Source organism: Hoplias malabaricus, chromosome 15 (genome assembly GCF_029633855.1).
Source record: "Hoplias malabaricus isolate fHopMal1 chromosome 15, fHopMal1.hap1, whole genome shotgun sequence".
NCBI classification, from domain to species: domain Eukaryota; kingdom Metazoa; phylum Chordata; class Actinopteri; order Characiformes; family Erythrinidae; genus Hoplias; species Hoplias malabaricus.
Genome location: NC_089814.1, coordinates 19,290,275 through 19,314,198, shown reverse-complemented (window position 1 = coordinate 19,314,198; position 23,924 = coordinate 19,290,275). Strand labels below are relative to the sequence as shown.

Sequence of the window (23,924 nt, the reverse complement as noted above, 5' to 3'; positions counted from 1 at the left end):
TTAAAATGATACGTTCTCTCAGTTTAAACTTTTGATCTGTGATTTGTGTTCTATTCTGAATAAAATATTAGATGTTGGCACCTCCACATCGTTGCATTCAGTTTTTATTCACAATTTGTTTAGTGTCCCAACTTTTTTGGAATCCGGTTTGTAATTCACAGCTTTACCTTAGATGAACATGTAGTCCATGTCAGCCGTGTTCTCCATCTCTATGTCAAACTAGAAAAGTCCTTTTTCCATGCCAAGTCAGTCACTTTCCTTGGCTTTGTCATTTCCAAGGGGCATATAAGCATGGACCCTGCTAAGATCAAGTCAACATCTGATTGGCCAACCACCACATCCATCCAGCTAATCTTCTGGGTTTTGCCAACGTTTTTGGGAGCTTTGTCAGGAAATATAATACAGTTGCTGCTTCTCTTATTGCTCGCATAAGAAAGCAAGCAGGGTGGTGTCCTTGAACGCCTGAAACCCAGAAGTTCTTCAAGAAACTCAAGCACCTCCTGACCTCATGCCCAGTCCTGCAGCTCCGTGACTGAATTTTGTTTGTTGTGGAATTTGATGCATCTGATGTGGGTAGGTTCTGTGTCCATTTCTTAATTCAAGCACAGGCTCTGCAATAGGGATCCACATCATCTTTCACAGGTCACGCAGATGTAAATCACACCCTGCTATTTCTTAGGAGGCACTTTTTAGTGGCCTAAAATTAATCACAATGTCCAGGGTGTTGCAGCACAAAGTGACTACAAGAAAACCAACTGTTCAAATTTATTTTCATAACTGTTCAAATTTAAATATACAGGTCCATTTTCATTTTGATTGGATTGCTCAAAGAGTAATGTACTACCTAAACAGGTTAATTAGAGATAACTGCTAAGCCTTTGTACTGCAGTGTTTAATAAATAGATCATTTAAGAAGGTGTCAGCAAATTAATAAGAATTCTTATTTGTGTTTGTCTGTGTTTGAGAAGAAAGAGCAGGTCATCTCTAAGGACATCATATGACTCTCTGCCTCCCTGATGCTATGATGTCAGTGTAAATGATAAAAGTCACAGTACACAGTATCTCTATTCAGAGCTTGTAGGAATCACAAGACGCCTGATCTTTTTTAACATGTGAAAAGAGACTAGTTTTGATTGTTTTTATTGGATATACACACAACTGACTTCACACTGAAAGTGATTTTAAATTATACACTTAACACTTTATACTGTAACTCTGTCTATGATTTTAAAATAATCACGTCACAAAATTGTAGTAAGTATTGTGCTATTCTTTGTATCTGAAATCAGTCAATGGCAGGCACTAATGACAGTGCAAATGCTTTTATTTCTATTTTAAGTAAACCACAAATGGAAGGTACGGTTATAACAAAGCTTGTGGTAGTAATACTGTTGATTGTGTTTTCCATATATGTGAATTGTATTATGTTGTTCGCTCTTAGGAGTAAACCTGTTTTCAATGTATCTCCACGCTATATTCTCTTTGCCCACATGCTTTATAATGACTCAATTCATCTTAGTCTTACTACTTTGATGTATGCCCTGGCCCTGGCGTTCATCAAGCTGGCTAAATCTGTGTGTTCATTGATTATGTATCTTTCTGCTACAACATTTTCCAACGCACCTTTAAACCTGGCTGTGATGTCACTGGAGCGTTATGTGGCCATATGCTATCCTCTAAGACATGCTGAAATAGCCACCCAGAAAAGGACTTACATTGCCATTGTTTTAATTTGGTTTTTTGGCTCTGTATGCATATTGACTGACATCATTGTTGCTGCTGTGGAGGACCCTAACTTTTTGTACATGCAGATGTTTTGTTCTCATGAGCAGATTTTGATAAAACCGTGGCAGGTTAGTTTGTTCAATGCGTTTAATGTGTTGTACTTTGTGACAGTGACCATGATCATTGTCTTCACCTACATCAGGATTTTAATCACAGCCAGATCTGTATCCTCTAAAAAGGACTCAGCTAAGAAAGCCCACAGGACTGTTCTGCTGCACCTCATTCAGCTGGGTCTGTGTCTCTCCTCTTTCGTATATGGGTCTATAGAGAGAGCTCTTTATACATTGACTAGTAATAATATAGTTCTCTTTACAAACCTGCGATATATGAACTTTCTTATCATTCTGATCCTGCCCCGTTGCCTCAGCCCTCTCATCTATGGGCTTAGAGATGATGCTGTAAGTCCACTATTCAAATACTATTTTTGTTTTGGCACTAGGAGGACAGTTCACAAAGGAGAAAACATCTGACAAGTAATAGAAACTTTTTCTTCTTACACCTGCAGAGAACAACATCTAAAAACATGCATTTGAACCAAATGTTCTCTGCTGCATGAGCCCTCCAATCTTGGGCCTTAGAGGCAAGGTTATATAACATTTGTTTATAAATTGCCATATTTGATATAAATATGTTATGCTTTCCAAGTATTGTATACAACAAATATAATATTATTAATTTTTCTCAATTTTGGTTCTAACAGCACCTTTGTGTAAGCACTTCTTTGGAGTATTTTGACTAAAAATAGGTTTTAGTTTAGAATATTAGTCCCCAATCGTATTTCAGAAGACCATATACACTTAAAATTGTAAAGTACTTTGCTTAACAATTTTATTCGTTTAACAGAGAACATGTTAAATAACAAAGCAGGTGGATAAGTTCTGGTCATCAGACCACAACCTTTAAATAAGTACAATGAAAGCAATAGAATTGTTATGATAACTAAAGCAGATAAATGTGCAATTGTTCAAGAAAATGCAAGGTCTTGGAAAACTAATATTAAAGTAGCAGTCAAAATGTATGAACTTAGAACAGAAATATAATTTTAAAATATTTTTCAGGGCTGCTGTTGTGTTAATGGTGTTAACCCACTTGACACTTATATTTACTTACTATATTAGGGTACAGTACTTGTTACACTTACAAATGATAAACTTTTTCTGCAAATCAAGTAGCAAATTGTGTTTTAACTGTAATGTCAGATGCTTATATTATTGCTTAGTTTTTTTATTAAATTTATTGTACAAAAAGAGCACCCATGCAAAACTTCAAAGCTGTGTCTCAATGTTGCATAATTACCAAAGTAAATGTTTTTTTCTCAAACAGAAGGCTTTCAAGAATGTAACTATAAATCAGCGTTGGAGTATCAAAAGCAGATAAACATTGCTACTAAATGTGATACAATGATACAGCACCACATTAGGAATGCTTTATAGTGACTTGTGCTACCATAGGTTAATCTAAAAATAACATTGCCTTTGAGGGCTCAATACAATCAGACTGAACATTATAAAGGTAAAAAACAGACAAGGGGAACTGTGGTCTATGTGAGCAACAGAAAGGATTTTTATGGCATTTCAGTGTAATTCCAGAGATGTATGTCCAAGGCTGTAAAATTATTTGTTGTGAGCAATAAACAGTAAAAAGAGGGCAGCCAGAGGAGCACTGCTTTAAGGCTACTGGTAGTAGGTTAATCTAGTTATACTAACAACAGACGGTAGATGACACATGGGCATAGTGTCATGATCTCATCTCTTTACAAGCACATCATTTGATGTTTTAAGTACACTCTTAAAAATAGTGATGCTACAAAACTGCTAGAGAAGAACCACTTTTGGTTCTATAAATAACCATTTTTGCTAATACATTTAAATGGGTAAAAAACCTTAAAGGAGCCATATGTAATACTGACAGCAAGCATTTAAAATCTGAACTATAATACCATTTCAAAACAGTGTAGAGAGCTGTCTGCCTTTTCCCCAGACATGAAGCTCGAACAGCTTGCCAGTTTGAGGACAACTGGACAAAAAAACAAGAGACGAGTTTAAGAACATAAGTTTAAGGACCATAGCAGCTAAAAAGAATGTACCATAATCAACATATTTATATGTTATAGCACTATAGTTTTGAAACTTTTTGAAGCAATTGTTATTTCACTTTATCCGTTTAAAACACACAATCCAATGGTATGTGATATCACTAAACATTCACCTACTTAAGTGGAGGGCAAAAATATAAAGAGCCACTGCCATTTTCCCTGAACTTACAGGAATGTAATGTCTAAACCACATTACATTCAATAAAGAAGCCTCCAAATCCAAAATTGACTTACCGCATGAAATATATATGCCATTCTATTTCATCAAAGGTATTCTGAGCGCCCAGTGCTAAAATGACAGCTGCAGAATCAATTTTATGTGCAGCTGACATCACATATAAAAGCAGCCGTACATTACAAAAAGAGAATCTGCTCAAAATGAACCCTGTTTGGTCAGCGTGAATGATTTCTGTTGTATTTAACTAATCTGATGGCCAGTATCTTGGATAAAACCTTTTGGTCAAAATTAAGCAGGGCAATAGATCTGTAAGAGGCAGGATCTGTATTTTCTTTACCCTCTTTTAATAAGAGACAAATACTAGCCTCAAACAAAGAATCAGGGAGCTTCCCATTTTAAGTGAACCTTTAAGCATTCTCAATGTAACAGGGCAGAGTTGAGAATAAAAAGCATTATAAAAATTCATAGCCAAAGCCATCTGGTCCAGCTGCTTTATTAGAATTAAAACCCTGAATAGCTTCCATCAATTCGGCTTGAGAAATTGGGGAATCCAGTGCATTTTTAGCGGACTCAGGGAGCTTTGGCAAGACCAGATCTTTAAAGAAACAATCCAAATCAGATTCTGTAGCTGTGAATTTGATTGAATACATGTCTGATTAGAATTGCCTAAAGCGATCATTAATCTCTTCCTGATCTGTAATCAACTTTCCTGATTTTGAGTGTATTCTGTGAATTGCTTGTTTAGCACAACCACTGCAGAGCTGTCTTGAAAGGAGCTTCTCAGGCTTGTCGCCAAGCTCAAACAGTCTCTGTTTTATTTTAAGTAGATGTTCTACTCTCTGGCTAAGAATAGAATTGTATTCATATTTGAGCTGTAAAATCTTATTACAATCTGAAAGCAAAAGAGATCTATAGCTCTGTTCTAAAAGTGTGAGAGTATTCTCAATTTCAATAAGCTTATGCATCTCCTTTTTCTTAAAGGGCTCATTTTGATTGGATTGTGCAGAGATAACCGCTAAGCCTTTGTACTGCAGTGTTTAACAAATAGGTCACTTAAAAGGTGTCAGCAAATTAATAAGAATTGCTATTTGTGTTTGTCTGTGTTTCAGAAAAAAGAGCAGGTCATCTCTAAGGACATCATCTGACACTGTGCCTCCCTGATGCTGTGATGTCAGTGTAAATATAAAAAAGTCACAGTACACAGAATCTCTATTCAGAGCTTGGAGGAATCACAAGACGCCTGATCTTTTTTAGGATGTGAAAAGACACCAGTGTTGATTGTTTTTTATTGGTTATACACACAACTGACTTCAAACTGAAAGTGATTTTAAATTATACACTTAACACTTTATACTGTAACTCTCTGTGATTTCAAAAGAACAACTTCACAACAGTGTAGTAAGTATTGTGCTATAGTGTTGTTCTTTGTATCTGAAATCAGTCAATGGCAGGCACTAATGGCAGCGCAAATGCTTTTATTTCTATTTTAAGTAAACCACAAATGGAAGGTGGGACTATAACAAAGCTTGTGGTAGTAACACTGTTCATTGTGTTTTCCATATATGTGAACTGTATTATGTTGTTCGCTCTTAGGAGTAAACCTGTTTTCAAAGTATCTCCACGCTATATTCTCTTTGCCCACATGCTTTATAATGACTCAATTCATCTTAGTCTTGCTACTTTGTTGTATGTCCTTGTCCTAGCGTTCATCAAGCTGGCTAAAGCTGTGTGTTCATTGATTATGTTTCTTTCTACTACGACATTTCTCAATGCACCTTTAAACCTGGCTCTAATGTCACTGGAGCGTTATGTTGCCATATGCTATCCTCTAAGACATGCTGAAATAGCCACGCAGGAAAAGACATATATTGCCATTGTTTTAATTTGGTTTTTAGGCTCTGTATGCATATTGAGTGACATCATTTTGGCTGCTGTGGAGGACCCTAACTTTTTCTACTTACAGATGTTTTGTTCTCGTGAGCAGATTTTTATAAAACCGTGGCAGCTTCTTGTGTACATTGCGTATAATGTGTTGTACTTTGTGTCAGTGACCGTGATCATTGTCTTCACCTACATCAGGATTTTAATCACAGCCAGATCTGTGTCCTCTAAAAAAGACTCAGCTAAGAAAGCCCACAGGACTGTGCTGCTGCACCTCATTCAGCTGGGTCTGTGTCTCTCCTCTTTTATATATGGGTCTATAGAGAGAGCCCTTTATACATTGACTAGTAATAATATAGTTCTCTTTACAAACCTGCGATATCTGAACTTTCTTATCGTTCTGATCCTGCCCCGTTGCCTCAGCCCTCTCATCTATGGGCTTAGAGATGAAGCTGTAAGTCCACTATTCAAATACTATGTTTGTTTTGGCACTAGGAGGACAGCTCACAAAGGAGAAAACATCTGACAAGTAATAGAGACTTTTTCTTCTTACACCTGCAGAGAACAACATCTAAAAACACGCATTTGAACCAAACTTTCTCTGCTGCATGAGCCCTCCAATCTTGGGCCTTAGAGGCAAGGTTATATAATACTTGTTAATAGATTATTACTTTTGATATAAATATGTTATGCTTTCCAAGTATTGTATACAACAAATATAATTTTATTATTTTTTCTCCCTTTTGGTTCTCACAGCACCTTTGTGTAAGCACTTCTTTGGAGTATTTTGACTAAAAACAGGTTTGAGTTTAGAATAATAGTCCCCAATCGTATTTCAGAAGACCATATACACTAAAATTGTAAAGTACTTTGCTTAACAATTTTATTCGTTTAACAGAGAACATGTTAAATAACAAAGCAGGTGGATAAGTTCTGGTCAAAGATTAGACTAAATAAGTCTAGAATTATTACCACTGACATCAGACCACAACCTTTAAATAAGTACAATGAAAGCAATAGAATTGTTATGATAATTAAGGCAGATAAATTTGCAATTGTTCAAGAAATTGCAAGGTCTTGGAAAACTGATATTAAAGTAGCAGTCGAAATGTATGAACTTAGAACAGAAATATAACTTTAAAATATTTTTAAGGACTGCTGTTGTGTTAATGGTGTTAACCCACCTGACACCCACCTTACACTTACAAATGATAAACTTTTTCTGCAAATCAAGTAGCAAATTGTGTTTTAAATGTAATGTCAGATGCTTATATTATTGCTTTTTTTTAAATTAAATTTATTGAACAAAAAGAGGATCTGTAATTTCTTTCCCCTCTTTTGATAAGAGACAAATATTAGCTTCATATAAAGAATCAGGGAGATTCCCGTTTTTAACCAAATCTTTAAGCATTCTCAAAACAGGGCAGAGCTGAGAATAGAAAGCATTGTAAAATTCACAGCCAAAGCCATCTGCTTTACCAGAATTGAAACCCTTACTAGCTTCCATCACTTTGGCTTGAAAAAATTGGGAATCCAGTGCATATTTTGTGGACTCAGAGAGCTTCAGCAAGACCAAATAATTAAAGAAACAATCCAAATCAGATTTGGTTGAATACATGTCTGATTAGAATTGCCTAAAGAGATCATTCATCTTCTCAGTCTTCAAGCTCAAACAGTCTCTTTTTTAATTTAAGTAGAAGTTGCACTCTCTGGCTAAGAATAGAATTGTATTCATATTTGAGCTGTAAAATCTTATTATAATCTGAAAGCAAAAGAGATCTATAGCTCTGTTCTAAAAGTGTGAGAGTATTCTCAATTTCAATAAGCCTAGTATGAATCTTTTTTTTCTTCAAGAATTCAAAGGGCAGAATACAGCCTCAAATAGGAACTTTAAAGGTTTCACAAAGAGTGTAATCAGAGACATCAGTGAGTCATTAAATTCTGTAAATTCCACAAATTTCTGATTCAAACACTCTATGAATATAATATCTGCTAGTAAATTGGGATTAAAACGCCAGTAGTATGTTTGTTTTGGAAGAATACTACCAAAATGAAGTGTGAGAGAGTATGATCAGATATTAAAATATTATGATATTTAACACTACTGACCTTGGGAATCAGCTCTGAGGACACAAGAAAATAGTCAATCCGAGTATAAGACTATGTACATGTGAATAATATCAATAGTTCTTGTCCATTGGATGATGCAGCCTCAAAATATCTACCATACTTCCAATTCTTAGTAAATTATTAAGAATTTGAACTGAAATCAAGGTGGGTGGTATCTAAGTAGAGGGCCTGTCCAGATATGGGTCCAAATAACAATTGAAATCACCCCCCATTATAATGTTATCAGCAGGTGCAACAGCAATCAAGTCAAATATGTTACAAAAGATTCCTGGGTCCTCTGAAATTGGGCTATAAACATTAATCAGCATAACAGGGAAAGAATGAATGCGTCCTGACACAATGATATAACAGCGTTGAGGATCAGCAACCATCACCTCAACATGGAATGGGACACACTTTCTGAACATTATAGCAACACCCCTGGCTTTAAGGGGAAAAGAGGTCTGAAACACCTGGGATATCTTCTGAAAAGGAGCAATATGTGTTTCTTAAAGAAGAATAATATCTGCTTTCAATTATTTCTGCTTTTCAATTATTTTAGGGACATTGTGTCCCTGAAACTGAAAGGAGCCATGACATCTCCACAGCTGCATTATCTTTTCTTTGACTTGGAAATGATGTATGCGAGCAATGAATGAATAGGACTTAGCACCCTCCGGTGCGAGAGGATGAAGTGACCTGTGCACACGATCGACCATCAGTGGCAGGTTGAAATTGTATTCCTTGGACAGCAACTCCGTAATGAATACTGTTGGACGCGCTCCCTCTGCGCCCTCGGGAATTCCAACTATCTGTCCCGATCTACTTTCCAGGTCATCCAGTTTAAGTTGCAGAGCTTTGTTGTTTCTATTTCTTTAACCGCTGACTTCAGTGAGTTGATTCATGTATCATGATCCGACACAGCTTCAGCCAACGTACCAAGAGATTCCTTGAACTCTTTTACCTCTGAATGGACAGCAGACAAAGTTTGCTCCTTGTTGTTTACTCAAGACCCCATTGGATTGAAATTTCAAAATTTTTTGCCCAAGTCGGTGTAAATTTGCCACTCGCTTCATCCGATGCAACCATACCACGTGGTGGAGAACCAGATGGTCCTGGATTTTGTGTCTCAGTGTCCTTCAAAGTTTTAGCAGATTTTGGAGGCATTTTAACATCCAATGACCTTGTCCAAACAGAAAATGGTGCTGGGTGTTATTGAAAGTCACTGAAGTAACAAATCTACCACATTAATTACAGAAAATCCATCTTGTGCTCCCACGGGCCTCCCAAATGTGGCTTTTTGGGTATGATAGAATACAATATTAGCTCTGTTCACTTGACCATTACATAGCTCCAAGACTGATTGTAGACCTGAGCACACAGTAGACTGTAAAAACATTGGACAGAGGGCAGGATGACAGGCAGGACCTCAGAGGGCGGGATCACCTGAGTTCCATTCTGGACTAGCCAATTCTCAAAGAGAATATACTGCTTTAGCAATGCTGTGAGAGGCAACAGTGTTTTAGCTTTGACTGATTCCTTAATCTATGATCACACACCCTGGACATTTTATGACTAAGTACAGTAAATATCCTACAGATTGCTCCTTTAAGATAGAGTGAAGGATTTTTAAACCTTCAAAAGTTTCTTCATAATCATATCTCTTAAATAAAAATTGTTCTTTATGGACCCAAAAGTGGTTAATCACTCAAAGAACGTTTTTGTAGAACCTTTTATTTTTAAGAGTTTATAGTTCTAAAAATAGAAGGAACAATTAAATGGAATAGAAAAGTTTCAAACATGCAGACCTGGATCAGATGAGCAAACCAATGTGAATCCTATGAAAGGGGAATGTCATCCTTTAAAACCTAAAAGCAAATTTCTTTCTATAAATAATTAGCAAAGATTTTTCAATTCATATTACTACATTTTATTTAAAATCATTTAGTTATGTTTACAATAATGGGGACAACTCTGTTTTTCCCAGGAAGAGGGAACATGTTGTTGATGTTAGTGCCCATGGCATGGGTAGCTTGCACATCTGTGAAGGCACCATTAATGCTGAAAGGTACATACAGGTTTTGGAGTAACATGCTGCCAAAATATGACAACAGAGACCTGGATTGTTGAGCAACTGAAGTTGTATATCAACCAACAATGGGAAAGCATTCTACCCACAAAGCTTCAACAGTTAGTTAGTTCTCGAAAGCTTATTGAGTGTTGTTAAAAGGAAAGGTGATGTAAGACAGGGACTGAGTACTGGGACTGAACTGGACTAGGCAGGGGAACAGGAACCAAGATATTAACAGGAACAGACAAGAAAATTGTGACAGGGACTGGGACAGAAACTAATGCAGACACAGGCAATGGGACATAGACAGAGACAGGGACCAAAACTGGAACAGACAAGGGTACAAAAACAAACACTGGAGTTTGCCCAGGATTGGTAAGAATCTGAGGAACAGACTGAGAAAACAGCCTGGGCATATCCGGGGCACCAGCCCCTGGGACGTCAACGCTGACTCACGGATATGACCAGAAGCTGCAGGAACAAGTCACAGGAACAAAAGCGGCGGGAGTCACCTTCACCCGATCAGGATGGCGGATGCTGTCATAAGGAGAACAGGGGCATGTGGATGCTGCCTTCACAGGAACAGGTGCGGCGGATGCTGCCTTCATGGGAACAGGAGCGGCGGTTGTTGCCTTCATGGGAACAGAAGCGGCGGTTGTTGCCTTCACGGGAACAAGGGGGGCGGATGCCCTTATCTGGGGAACAGGGGCATGCGGATGCTACCTTTACGGGAACAGGAGCAGTGGATGCCACTATCACAGGAACAGGAGTGGCAGATGCCACCATCATGTGAACAGAAGTGTTGGGAATCACTGCCTTCATGGGAACAGGAGCAGCCTGGTTCACTGCCTTCACTATATCAGGAGCTGCTGATGCTGCAATCACTGGGAAAGGAGCAGTGGGCGCTGCCATCACTGGAGCGGCCACAACAGCAGCAAGCAGTCCTGCAGTGATGTCCATTGAAGCAGGAGGCCCTGCAACGTCGTCCTTGGAGGTAGGAGTGCCCTGCAACGACGTCCACTGTGGCAGGGGATCTTGCATTGATGTCCATGGAGGCAGGGGACACTACAATGATGTCTACAGATGCAGGGACTCGGGCACGTGCTGGAGCTGACTGAGAGGCATGTGCTGGACCTGCTGACAGTTCTGTTGGTTCCACAGGTGCATCATACATGAGAAAGTCCCAGAAGTCTTTTGACCTAGGATCCTCACGGTATGTACCCTTGTTAGCCTTACCTCTAGTGTACCGAGGTTCAAGGGTAGCTGAGCCAACCTTCAAAACCCCCTAAAAATTTTCCCCATCCTTCAAGGGAAGATCCTCCAGTGAGGGGGAGCCTTGAGCACACTGCCCTCTTTGACTCTTATGCTGTCGGGATGAGGAGGATGGTTGTGTCTCTAGCACATAATCGACCGGTTTGACAGGACTGATGCTAAAAGGAGTATGTCTGGTAGCACACCTGGCCCATGGGTTCCTTGCTACTTTCATTGTTTAGGTCTGGTGTTCTGTTAAGGGTGCAGGGAGGACGAGATGGCGAACACACAGGGAAGGAAAACTTTATTAACAAAACAAAAACAAAACCATAACAAAACAAACACAAGCAAACTAGATAAAACTAAACAGGATTGGACAAGGACAGACTAGGCTCAGGATAGACAGGAACCAGCAGGAGACAGCTGTTAACCGGTGTAGACATAGGTACACATAGACATGGAAACATGCACATCCACACACAACACCAGGCAAACAAGCACTGAGAACAAGGGGTATATATACACTGACTACAAAAACAAGGAACACCTGTGAACTGGTGTAGACATGGGTACACATAGATATGGAAACACACACATCCACACACAATACCAGACAAACAAGCACTGAGAACAATGGGTATATATACACTGACTACAAACAAGGAAAACCTGTGAAGGATGACAAGAAGGCAGGACTGATGCGTGGCTAGAGACTACAATCAAAACAAAAACAGAGCCAAATTCGGTACCCAAATTTGGTACTCTACCCAAATTCAGTAGAGGACTGTGATTGGACTATGACTCTGAGAGCAGTGCTGTATTTGGGCCACAACTGAAAAGGAATCACTATCCAATTCTGACACAAATTCAGCATTTTATTCTTTAAATGGAAATCACTTTAAATTACAGACCGCTAATTACTGGGTAAGTATAGAGTAAGTAAGTATCAGTAAGCTGTTAAGGGGTAAGTAAAGGGTATGATAGTAGAAATATGTGGATATTACTGGGTACCTTACAAACATTTGACAAATAAGGAAGAAGAGCAGAAGATAAACATCATTTCATCATTAGTCAGCTATGTACATATAATGCCTCATTACATTCAGGACTACAGTCAAAATAAAAGCTGCATTCCTTATTTATACAAAAAAATACAGTAATAGTCACTTGCATAAACTGTCATACTTTTAATTCAATTTTGTAATCTATAATTATGCTGAGAAGTACAATGGATTCAGAAAATATTATTTGTAAAATGTTTGTAAGATACCAGTAATAAGCACATATTTCTAGTTTCATATCCTTTACTTAGTACTTATTTTATCTTACAGCTTACTTAACAGGTACTTACTCTACACTTACCCAGTAATTAGCAGGCTGTATTTAAAGTGTTACCAATATTTGTTTTTCATTGTGGCACGTTTTCCACATGTCTGTATTTAAAAGTAATCTCTTGTGTGTTGCATTTCAATTAGATGTTTATTTTTTAAGTATCTCACAATGGAAAGCAATACAGTTGTTTACTTGTAATGGTCACTTTAAGAGACTTTAATTGCTTGCGCACTGCAATGTAGGGGGGAGGGGGAGTTAAGAGAAACACAAAAAGAAGCACTGCGTTGTAGCCTCTTTTGCTTTGCCTTATGCAGATATCTGGATTGTACTGAATGGCATGGTGCGTGGGTGCTCCTAAGCCCAATAAATGGTCTCCCTCACATGACACTGGATGTCTCCTGTGTATATCTACTTGAACACTTAAGCAACTAAATATAGACCGTTCATAACTCCCTCCATGGGAGCATCCGACCATCCATGCTGTTCATTACACACTGATTATATTTCAAGGTGATTGTATTCAATTCTAATTCGGCATGTAATTTTGTATGATTAAAATTTCAATCATAAAGTGTACTTTTTGTTGGTTGCACTTAAACCAATACAACCCCACACCGATAGAAAACCACTTTTCACCAATATCAATATCCAACTACAAGTTGTGCTAATTGGGCTAAATTTAGCAGGCACTACTACTGGCCCTCGTTAATCAAAAACCTGATTATAACACTCTTGTCAACAAAGTTTCAGTTCCACCAACACAAAGTGTAACTCTAGCCATTACCACAGCACAGCAGATACAGAAAAGCACTAAGCACTTGATACTAGAATCGATATCTAATGCTAAAAATTTTCCTAATCAGACTAAAATTTGCAGCTGCAAACCTTTGTTTACTGCTCAGTAACTATCAAAACTTGATTTTGTCAAAAAAAACTGATCACAAGCTAACACACCAAGAAAGTACAACAACATTATTACATTCATTCATTCATTCATTCATTATCTGTAACCACTTTTCCAGTTCAGGGTCGCGTTGGGTCCAGAGCCTACCTGGAATCACTGGGCGCAAGGCAGGAACACACTTTGGAGGGGGCACCAGTCCTTCACAGGGAGACACACACTCACACATTCACATCTATAGACACTTTTGAGTCACCAATCCACCTATCAATGTGTGTTTTTAGACCGTGGGAGGAAACCGAAACACCCAGAGGAAACCCACGGGAGAACACATCAAACTCCTCACAGACAGTCACCCTCAACTTCCAGGTCCCTGGAGCTGTGTGACTGCAACACTACCTGCTGCACCACTAAGGCCCCCATGTTATTACAAATAAATCATAATATGACAAGGCATCTGTCCTGTGACCTCATGTCTTTCTCCTTGTTTCCATCGACAAACTCTGTCATAATGTCTGTACCAGAAAAACCATGCTAAATTCTTCTCTGTGAGGTGTGCACTGTAAAGCATTAGGTACTTCTCATGAGAGTTATCTGCTTTGTGATTTTGAAGTTGCATAATCCATCTTTTGGCGAAGCTGCCCTGGAGAACATAGACAGATGCACTATTTTGCCTATTACAGGTCAGAGAAGCATGACAATCATTTTGAAACTCTGTATTACTACCCAGTGACTACCTGCCCACTACTACCTAGTGATCATTTATTACTACCCAGTGTTCCTTTAAATTTATGTTTTTTGTGTGTGTTTTTTTGTGCATATAATCATATAGTTGTTTAATAACTGAAAATAAGCATAATTTGCATTTGTTCTGGTGAATTTAGGATCAGTTGGTGCAAAAAGAATGTTTTGTATTTTGTACAAAGCAAAATGTGTAATACAATGCAGATTCAAGTCTTAAATATTCAGTTGAAGTTAAAAGAACACCAGATATTTCTGTGAAATTCTTCCAAGTTGGAATTAATTTGTTGAAATTTGGAGTAATTACCTGATCTCTACTCTAGGATGAACAATTGTATAACATTTTAAACAGGCTATTTAGAGATGTCCCATAAGCCTTTGTACTGCATTGTAATAAACAGATCAATGTGATTTGTGTTGTGTGTCTGTTTGTGAGAAAGAAATAGAAATAAAAGGAGCAGGTTATCTCTGATGACGTCATCTGACACTGCCTCCTTGATGCCATGATGTCAGTGTAAGTTATAAAAGTCATAGTAACCAGTATCTCTATTCAGAATTAGAATGGATCAAAAGATGCTTGATCTTTATTGACTTCACACTGAAATTGCTTTTAAATTATACACTTAGCACTATATACTGTAACTCAGACAATGGCTGATCTTCTTTAGCTCATGGAAAATATAAGAATTGATGATTGTTTTTATTGGCTATACACAAAAGTGTTGCCTTCACATTAAAGTGCTTTTAAATTATACACTTAGCACTTTATACTGTAACTCTTATTTTAAAAGATCCACTTCACAATATTGTAGTAAGTATTATTTTATACAGTGTTGACCTTTGTATCTGAAAATCAATGAAAATCAATGGCAGGCACTAATGACAGCGCAAATGCTTTTATTTCTATTTTCTTTAAACTAGACACGGAAGGGGGGGCTATAACAAAGCTTGTGGTAGTAATACTGTTGATTGTGTTTTCCATATATGTGAACTGTAATATGCTGTTTGCTCTTAGGAGTAAACCTGTTTTCAAAGTATCTCCACGCTATATTCTCTTTGCCCACATGCTTTATAATGACTCAGTTCATCTTAGTCTTACTACACTTATATATGCCCTGGCCTTTGCGTTCATCAAGCCGGCTAAAGCTGTGTGTTCATTGATTATGTTTCTGTCTGTTACAACATTTTTGAATGCACCTTTAAACCTGGCTGTGATGTCACTGGAGCGTTATGTGGCCATATGCTATCCTCTAAGACATGCTGAAATAGCCACCCAGAAAAGGACATATATTGCCATTGTTTTAATTTGGTTTTTTGGCTCTGTAAACATTTTGAGTGACATACTTTTTGCAGCTGTGGAGGACCCTAACTTCTTCTACATGCAGATGCTTTGTTCTCGTGAGCAGATTTTGATAAAACTGTGGCAGCTTGATGTGTACAATGGGTGTAATGTGTTGTACTTTGTGGCAGTGACACTGATCATTGTCTTCACCTACATCAGGATTTTAATCATAGCCAGATCTGTGTCCTCTAAAAAAGACTCAGCTAAGAAAGCCCACAGGACTGTGCTGCTGCACCTCATTCAGCTGGGTCTGTGTCTCTCCTCTTTCGTATATGGGTCTATAGAAAGAGCACTTTATACATTGACTAGTAATAATATTGTACTCTTTACACACCTGCGATATCTGAACTTTCTTATCATTCTGATCCTGCCCCGTTGCCTCAGCCCTCTCATCTATGGGCTTAGAGATGATGCTGTAAGTCCACTATTCAAATACTATTTTTGTTTTGGCACTAGGAGGACAGCTCACAAAGGAGAAAACATCTGACAAGTAATAGAGACTTTTTCTTCTTACACCTGCAGAGAACAACATCTAAAAACACGCATTTGAACCAAATTTTCTCTGCTGCATGGGCCCTCCAATCTTGGGCCTTAGAGGCAATGTTATATAACACTTGTTTATAGATTATTATATTTGATATAAATATGTTATGCTTTCCAAGTATTGTATACAACAAATATAATGTCATTCATTTTTCTCCCTTTTGGTTCCCACAGCACCTTTGTGTAAGCACTTATTTGGAGTATTTTGATGAAAAATAGGTTTGAGTTTATAATAGTCCTCAATTGTATTTCAGAAGACCATATACACTTAAAATTGTAAAGTACATTGCTTAACAATTTTATTCGTTTAACAGAGAACATGTTAAATAACAAAGCAGGTGGAATTTTTGCGACTGAATTATTGCCACTGACATCAGACCACAACCTTTAAATAAGTACAATGAAAGCAATAGAATGATAATTAATGCAGATAAATGTGCAATTAAATGCAGATAAATGTGATAAAAATGCAAGGTCTTGGAAAACTGATATTAAAGTAGCAGTCAAAATGTATAAACTTGGATCAAACAGACATATAACTTTAAAATATTGTTCAGGACCGCTGTTGTGTTAATGGTGTTAACCCACCTGACACTTATACTTAATTACTATGTTATGGTACAGTACTTGTTACACTTACAAATTATAAACTTTTACTGCAAATTATGTAGCAAATTTTGTTTTAACTGTAATGTCAGGTGCTTACATTATTGCTTAGCTTTTTTATTAAAATTTATTGAACAAAAAGAGCACCCATGCAAAAATTCTAAGCTGTGTCTCAATGTTGCATAATTACCAAAGTAAATTTTTTCTTCTCAATGTCAGGAATCACTGATGGCAGACTGACGGATGTGGATGCACACGCTAAAACACAGTTACTTTTACAACACAAAATAGCAATAAAGAGACAGACTAAGAAAACTAGACAGAAATACTTAAACATAGAAAGTCTGTGATAAAGACAATACAAGGAATGATCTAAACAGATACAGACAAAGCTGGATTGAGATAACTAAACAGACATGGAGAACTAGAAACAGACCGAAATTAGATAGAGCTGAACAGAAATAAACATGAAAGAGCTAAACAGATACTTGGACAAGGAGTACTAAACAGACAACCTAGACAGAAAGCTAAAGTGGACAGCTAAATTCAAACACAGATAAACAGAATAAACTTGGACACAGTGCTAAACAGAAAAGATACAAACATACATGAATCACAGGCAAGACAGACCGAAGGGCAAACCAATGACAGGAAGACAGAGACAGACAGACTAATCCTAAACAGGACAGAGACTAGAGGGCTAAGCAACATGACCTGGGAAATGAAACAAGAAACAACATGACTAGAAAGTAAAATGACAACATGAAACTATGGAGACAGACCGGACTGTGCGAAATAACAAGACAACAATGGAAGCAAAACAATACAAATGACCAATAATTAGGAAGTGACACAAGAAGACTTAAATACACTACATAGACGAGGGACACCTGAGACTGATAAAGAGGATAATAAGACATAATAAGAACAAACAGAGCCATGTGCTAAGAGAGCACATGGCGGGGAAAACAGACACGACAGGACGAGGGCGTGACACTCAAACAGAAGGCTTTCAAGAATGTAACTATACATCAGTGTTGGATTATCAAAAGCAGATAAACATTGCTACTAGATGTGATACAATGATACAGCACCACATTAGGAATGCTTTATACAGTGACTTGTGCTACCATAGGCTAATCTAAAAATAACATTGTCTTTGAGGGCTCAATACAATCAGACTGAAAATTATAAAGGTATAAAACAGACAAGGGGAACTGTGGTCTATGTGAGCAACAGAAATAATTTTTTACAGTATTTCAGTGTAATTCCAGAGATGTATGTCGAAGGCTGTAAAACTATTTGTTGGGAGCAATAAACAGTAAAAAGTGGGCAGCCAGAGGAGCACTGCTTTAAGGCTACTGGTAGTAGATTAATCTAGTTATACTAACAACAGACGGTAGATGACACATGGACATAGTGTCATGATCTCATCTCTTTACAAGCACATAATTTGATGTTTTAAGTACACTCTTAAAAATAGTGATGCTACAAAACTGCTAGAGAAGAACCACTTTTGGTTCTATAAATAACCATTTTTGCTAATACATTTAAATGGGTAAAGAACCTTAAAGGAGCCATATGTAATACTGACAGCAAGCATTTAAAAACTGAACTATACTACAGTTTCAAATCAGTGGAGAGAACTGTTTGCCTTCTCCCCAGACATGAAGCTCGAACAGCTTACCAGTTTGAGGACAACTGAACGAACAAACAAGAGACGAGTTTAAGAACATAAGTTTAAGGACCATAACAGCTAAAAAGAATGTACCATAATCAACATATTTATATGTTATAGCGCTATAGTTTTGAAAATTTTTGAAGAAACTTTTATTCCACTTTATCCATTTAAAACACACAAACCAATTGTATGTGATGTCACTAAACATTCACCTACATAAGTGGAGGGCAAAAATATAAAGAGCCATCCTCATTTTCCCTGAACTTACAGGAATGTAATGTCTAAACCATTACACAAGAAGTCTCCAAATCCAAATTGACTTACAGCATGAAATATATATGCCATTATATTTCATCAAAGGTGTTCTGAGCACCCAGTGCTAAAATGACAGCTGCAGAATCACTTTTATGTGTAGCTGACATCACATTTAAAAGCAGCCCTACATTACAAAAAGAGAATCTGCTCAAAATGAAACCTGTTTGGTCAGTGTGAATGATTTCTGATGTATTTAACTAATCTGATGGCCAGTATCTTGGATAAAACCTTTTGGTCAAATTTAAGCAGGGCAATAGATCTGTAAGAGGCAGGATCTGTATTTTCTTTACCCTCTTTTAATAAGAGACAAATATTAGCCTCATATAAAGAATCAGAGAGCTTCCCATTTTTTACCGAATCCTTAAGCATTCTCAATATAACAGAGCAGAGTTGAGAATAAAAAGCATTATAACATTCATAGCCAAAGCCATCTGGTCCAGCTGCTTCACCAGAATTAAAACCCTGAATAGGTTCCATCACTTCGGCTTGAGAAATTGGGGAATCCAGTGCATTTTTAGTGAACTCAGAGAGCTTCGGCAAGACCAAATCTTTAAAGAAACAATCCAAATCAGATTCTGTAGCTGTGAATTTGGTTAAATACATGTCTGATTAGAATTGCCTAAAGCGATCATTAATCTCTTCCTGATCTGTAATCAACTTTCCTGATTTTGAGTGTATTCTGTGAAATGCTTTTTTAGCACAACCACCGTGGAGCTGTCTTGAAAGGAGCTTCCCAGGCTTGTCCCCAAGCTCAAACAGTCTCTGTTTTAATTTAAGTAGAAGTTGCACTCTCTGGCTAAGAATAGAATTGTATTCATATTTGAGCTGTAAAATCTTATTATAATCTGAAAGCAAAAGAGATCTATAGCTCTGTTCTAAAAGTGTGAGAGTATTCTCAATTTCAATAAGCCTAGTATGAATCTTTTTTTTCTTCAAGAATTCAAAGGGCAGAATACAGCCTCGAATAGGAACTTTAAAGGTTTCACAAAGAGTGTAATCAGAGACATCAGTGAGTCATTAAATTCTGTAAATTCCACAAATTTCTGATTCAAACACTCTATGAATATAATATCTGCTAGTAAATTGGGATTAAAACGCCAGTAGTATGTTTGTTTTGGAAGAATACTACCAAGCTGAACTGTGAGAGGGCTATGATCAGATATTAAAATATTATGATATTTAACACTAATGACCTTGGGAATCAGTTCTGAGGACATAAGAAAATAGTCAATCCGAATATAAGACTATGTATACGTGAATAATATCAATAGTCCTTGTCCATTGGATGATGCAGCCTCAAAATGTCTACCATATTTCCAATTCTTAGTAAATTATTAAGAATTTGAACTGAAATCAAGGTGGGTGGTATCTTAGTAGAGGGCCTGTCCAGAAATGGGTCCAAATAACAATTGAAATTACTCTCCATTATAATGTTATCAGCAGGTGCAACAGCAATTAAGTCAAAAATGTTACAAAAGATTCCTGGGTCCTCTGAAATTGGGCCATAAACATTAATCAGCATAACAGGGAAAGAATGAATGTGTCCTGACACAATGATATAACAGCGTTGTGGATCAGCAACCATCACCTCAACATGGGATGGGACACACTTTCTGAACATTATTGCAACACCCATGGCTTTAAGGGAAAAAGAGGCCTGAAACACCTGGGATATCTTCTGAATAGGAGCAATATGTGTTTCTTGAGGACAAATAATCTGCTAATATCTGCTTTCAATTATTTTTGCTTTTCAATTATTTCAGGGACCATGACATCTCCACAGCTGCATTATCTATACTTTGACTTGGAAAAGATGCATGCGAGCAATGAATGGATGGGACTTAGCACCCTCCGGTGCGAGAGGATGAAGTGACCTGTGCACATGATCGACCATCAGCGGCAGGTTGAAACTGTTTTACTTGGGCAGCAACTCCGTAATGAATACTGTTGGCCGCGCTCCTTCTGCGCCCTCGGGAATTCCAACTATCTGTTCCGATCTGCTTTCCAGGTCATCCAGTTTAAGTTGCAGAGCTGTGTTGTTTCTACTTCTTTAACCGCTGACTCCAGTGAGTCGATTCATATATCATGATCAGACACAGCTTCAGCCAACGTACCAAGAGATTCCATGAACTCGTTTACCTCTGAATGGACTGCAGACAATGTTTGCTCCATGTTGTTCAGTAAATATTTTTAAGACCTCATTGGATTGAAATTTCAGAATACAGAAAAAATGGAATAAAACAAGCTTAGCCTGGAGCTCCCAACTAAAGTGTCTGATAAAATACAATATTAACTCTGTTAACTTGGTGGACTGTAAAATCATTGGATAGAGGGCAGGATGACAGGCAGGACCTCAGAAGGCGGGATCACCTGAGTTCCATTCTGGACTGGCCAATTCTCAAAGAGAATATACTGCTTTAGCAATGCTGTGAGAGGCAGCTGTGTTTTAACTTTGACTGTTTCCTTAATCTATGATCACACCCCCTGGACATTTTATGACTAAGTACAGTAAGTATCCTACAGATTGCTCCTTTAAGATAGAGTGATGGATTTTTAAACCTTCAAAAGTTTCTTCATACTCATATATCTCTTAAATAAAAATTGTTCTTTATGGAACCAAAAGTGGTTAATCACTCAAAGAACGTTTTTGTAGCACCTTTTATTTTTTAAGAGTTTATAGTTCTAAAAATAGAAGAAACAATTAAATGGAACAGAAAAGTTTAAAACATGCAGACCTGGATCAGATGAGCAAACCAATGTGAATCCTATGAAAGGGTCATCTTTTAAAAACTAAAAACAAATTTCTTTCTATAATTAATAAGCAAAGATTTTTCAATTCATATTACTACATTTTGTTTAAAAATATTTGTACAATGATGGGGGCAAATCTGTTTTCCCAGACAAGGGTACAAAAACAAACATTGGAGTTTGCCCAGGATTGGTAAGAATCTGAGGAACAGTCTGAGAAAACAGCCTGGGCATATCCGGGGCACCAGCCCCTGGAACGTCGAGGCTGACTCACGAACATGACCAGAAGCTGCAGGAGTCACAGTCACAGGAACAAAAGCAGCAGGAGTCGCCTTCATCAGATCAGGATGGCGGATGCTGTCATAAGGAGAACAGGGGCATGTGGATGCCGCCTTCACAGAAAGAGGAGTGGCTGATGCTGCCTTCACGGTGTTGTTAACTCTTGCTGTGTTGTGAAGATAGGTGATGGAAAAGAATCTCCGCAGACACGGTTAAAAGTGTAAATACATCTTTATTTACCAAAACAGTGTCTTACGGGTTCTTAAGGATCCCGTGAGAGTAGTGTTCAATTGAGCGCTCCGATCATCTCTCCCCGCTGGCTCGGATCCTTTCGTCTATATTGTTCTCTCCTTTCCAAATAAGGCAAACATAGAGAATAGTTTACATTTGCATGCACTTAAGGGAGGGTGTAAAATTAATAGTGTCCTGCCTCACTGACAGCTTATCCTAAACATCCCTCTCTGTAGCGCATATACATATGTTCAGCCATATGCTCTAAAAAACACACTGAACATTTCTTAATACTGTCTTATGAGGCCGTCTGATAAATATACCTCATAATTTCCTCCCTTCGAGACTGTTAAAGTCTCGTAAAAATGTAAGCAACCCATATATATAAATGTCATAACTAATAAGTGATACCTTCCTACACACAATTTTAACATCACTTGCATTATGATGTAACAAAATTTCATGGAGTGTGAGGGCGAAAAAACCTGCCCGGCAGCAATCTTTCTTGAAAATCCTTCAAACATTTTAGACAGGAAAAATTCCCTCAACGATCCCTCTCTGCCCAGGCAATCACAAAAAAATTGTACTCCAATCCAATTAAATTTATTCTATATGTGTAGGGAGTTGACTTAAGTAAATGTATATAAAAATCTCAGAAAATAAAATCAAACCAATGTCCAAATTCAGGCTGGTCGACCCATCGGACCTTCCAGTGGACCTGTCCCTACCTGACACACCCCTTGGCCCTAACATCGATAAAACAAACAAAAACTCTGAGATTTCAATACACTTACACAGATTACATTTCATCAGTCTATAAATCTTCATAATAAACAGTTGTTACAATTTTTAATATCACTCATATAATGGTTTATCACTATCAAAGATTACTAATAATAAACAATTCAATAGAGACATATGACATAATATTGTCTTTTCAGCAATTTTGTCTTCTGATGTGATGTTGATGACATATTGAGCTTCAGCAAGTCTTCACCATTCTGTTTCAAAGTCCTTCTGTTTTATTGTCCTCTTTTGAGTTTTTGGATCCCTGTAGCATTTCAGGAATCTCGAACAACCATCCTCCCTTACAGTGATCTTCCCCCCTTTTTCTTTCTGGAAGAAAGAAACAACAGCCAGTATCTTTTGCAAAAATGACAGATGCAAATAAACATCAAATAAAACTTTAATAATAGTAACATTAATGGATTAATATGTTTTATAAGCTACAGTGTATACTTCATACTTGATTACTAAATAATAAACCTAACAAAATAAAAGATAATATCATAAGTGAATGGAAAAATATATAATAGTGGATATTCAAAATGGATATCTTTCTACCAGGTTGTTTTCCAACATGTCCTCCTCATGTTTGTCTGAGTCGGTTCTACTTAATAATGGCATCTGTACTTGATTTCCAGGCATTACAACTCCAACCCATTTCAAAATCATAGCTTTCGCACAAGTTAACAACAGTGTACAAAAACAAAACATTATACACACTGCTAAAAGAGCTGCTCCAAAAACTTGAGCCAACATTGCTCCTAGTGGTCCTAATTTCTCCAATAACCAAGCATTCACAGACCATCCAGCTCCTTTTGATGGACCAAACACCTCCCTTATATGCTTCAATGCTTCTATAACACTAGTCATATTATCAGAATTATCCGGAATCAAAGTATAACAGGCATCCCCTGTCAGATTCAAAGCTACACATAAACCCCCTTGCTTAGCTAAAATGTAATCCAGAGCCATGTCATGTTTCAACAAAGTTAATCTGTGACTTTTTTGAGTATTTGACAAAAACTGAAACCCTCTTATTGTTTCATTAG

General features: G+C 37.5%; 3 protein-coding genes across 3 annotated transcripts; all 3 read left to right on the top strand.

Moving 5' to 3' along the window:
- The first annotated feature begins 1,292 nt into the window (after positions 1 to 1,292).
- LOC136668027 (odorant receptor 131-2-like) lies at positions 1,293 to 2,255 on the top strand. Its single transcript, XM_066645273.1, has one exon. The coding sequence runs from the start codon at positions 1,293 to 1,295 to the stop codon at positions 2,253 to 2,255; it is 963 nt and encodes a 320-aa protein (XP_066501370.1).
- A 3,247-nt stretch (positions 2,256 to 5,502) lies between these two features.
- LOC136668026 (odorant receptor 131-2-like) lies at positions 5,503 to 6,465 on the top strand. The gene has a single exon (XM_066645272.1). It carries the CDS (start codon positions 5,503 to 5,505, stop codon positions 6,463 to 6,465), a length of 963 nt encoding a protein of 320 aa, XP_066501369.1.
- An 8,745-nt stretch (positions 6,466 to 15,210) lies between these two features.
- On the top strand, positions 15,211 to 16,173 carry LOC136668025 (odorant receptor 131-2-like). Its single transcript, XM_066645271.1, has one exon. The coding sequence runs from the start codon at positions 15,211 to 15,213 to the stop codon at positions 16,171 to 16,173; it is 963 nt and encodes a 320-aa protein (XP_066501368.1).
- The last annotated feature ends 7,751 nt before the right edge of the window (positions 16,174 to 23,924 follow it).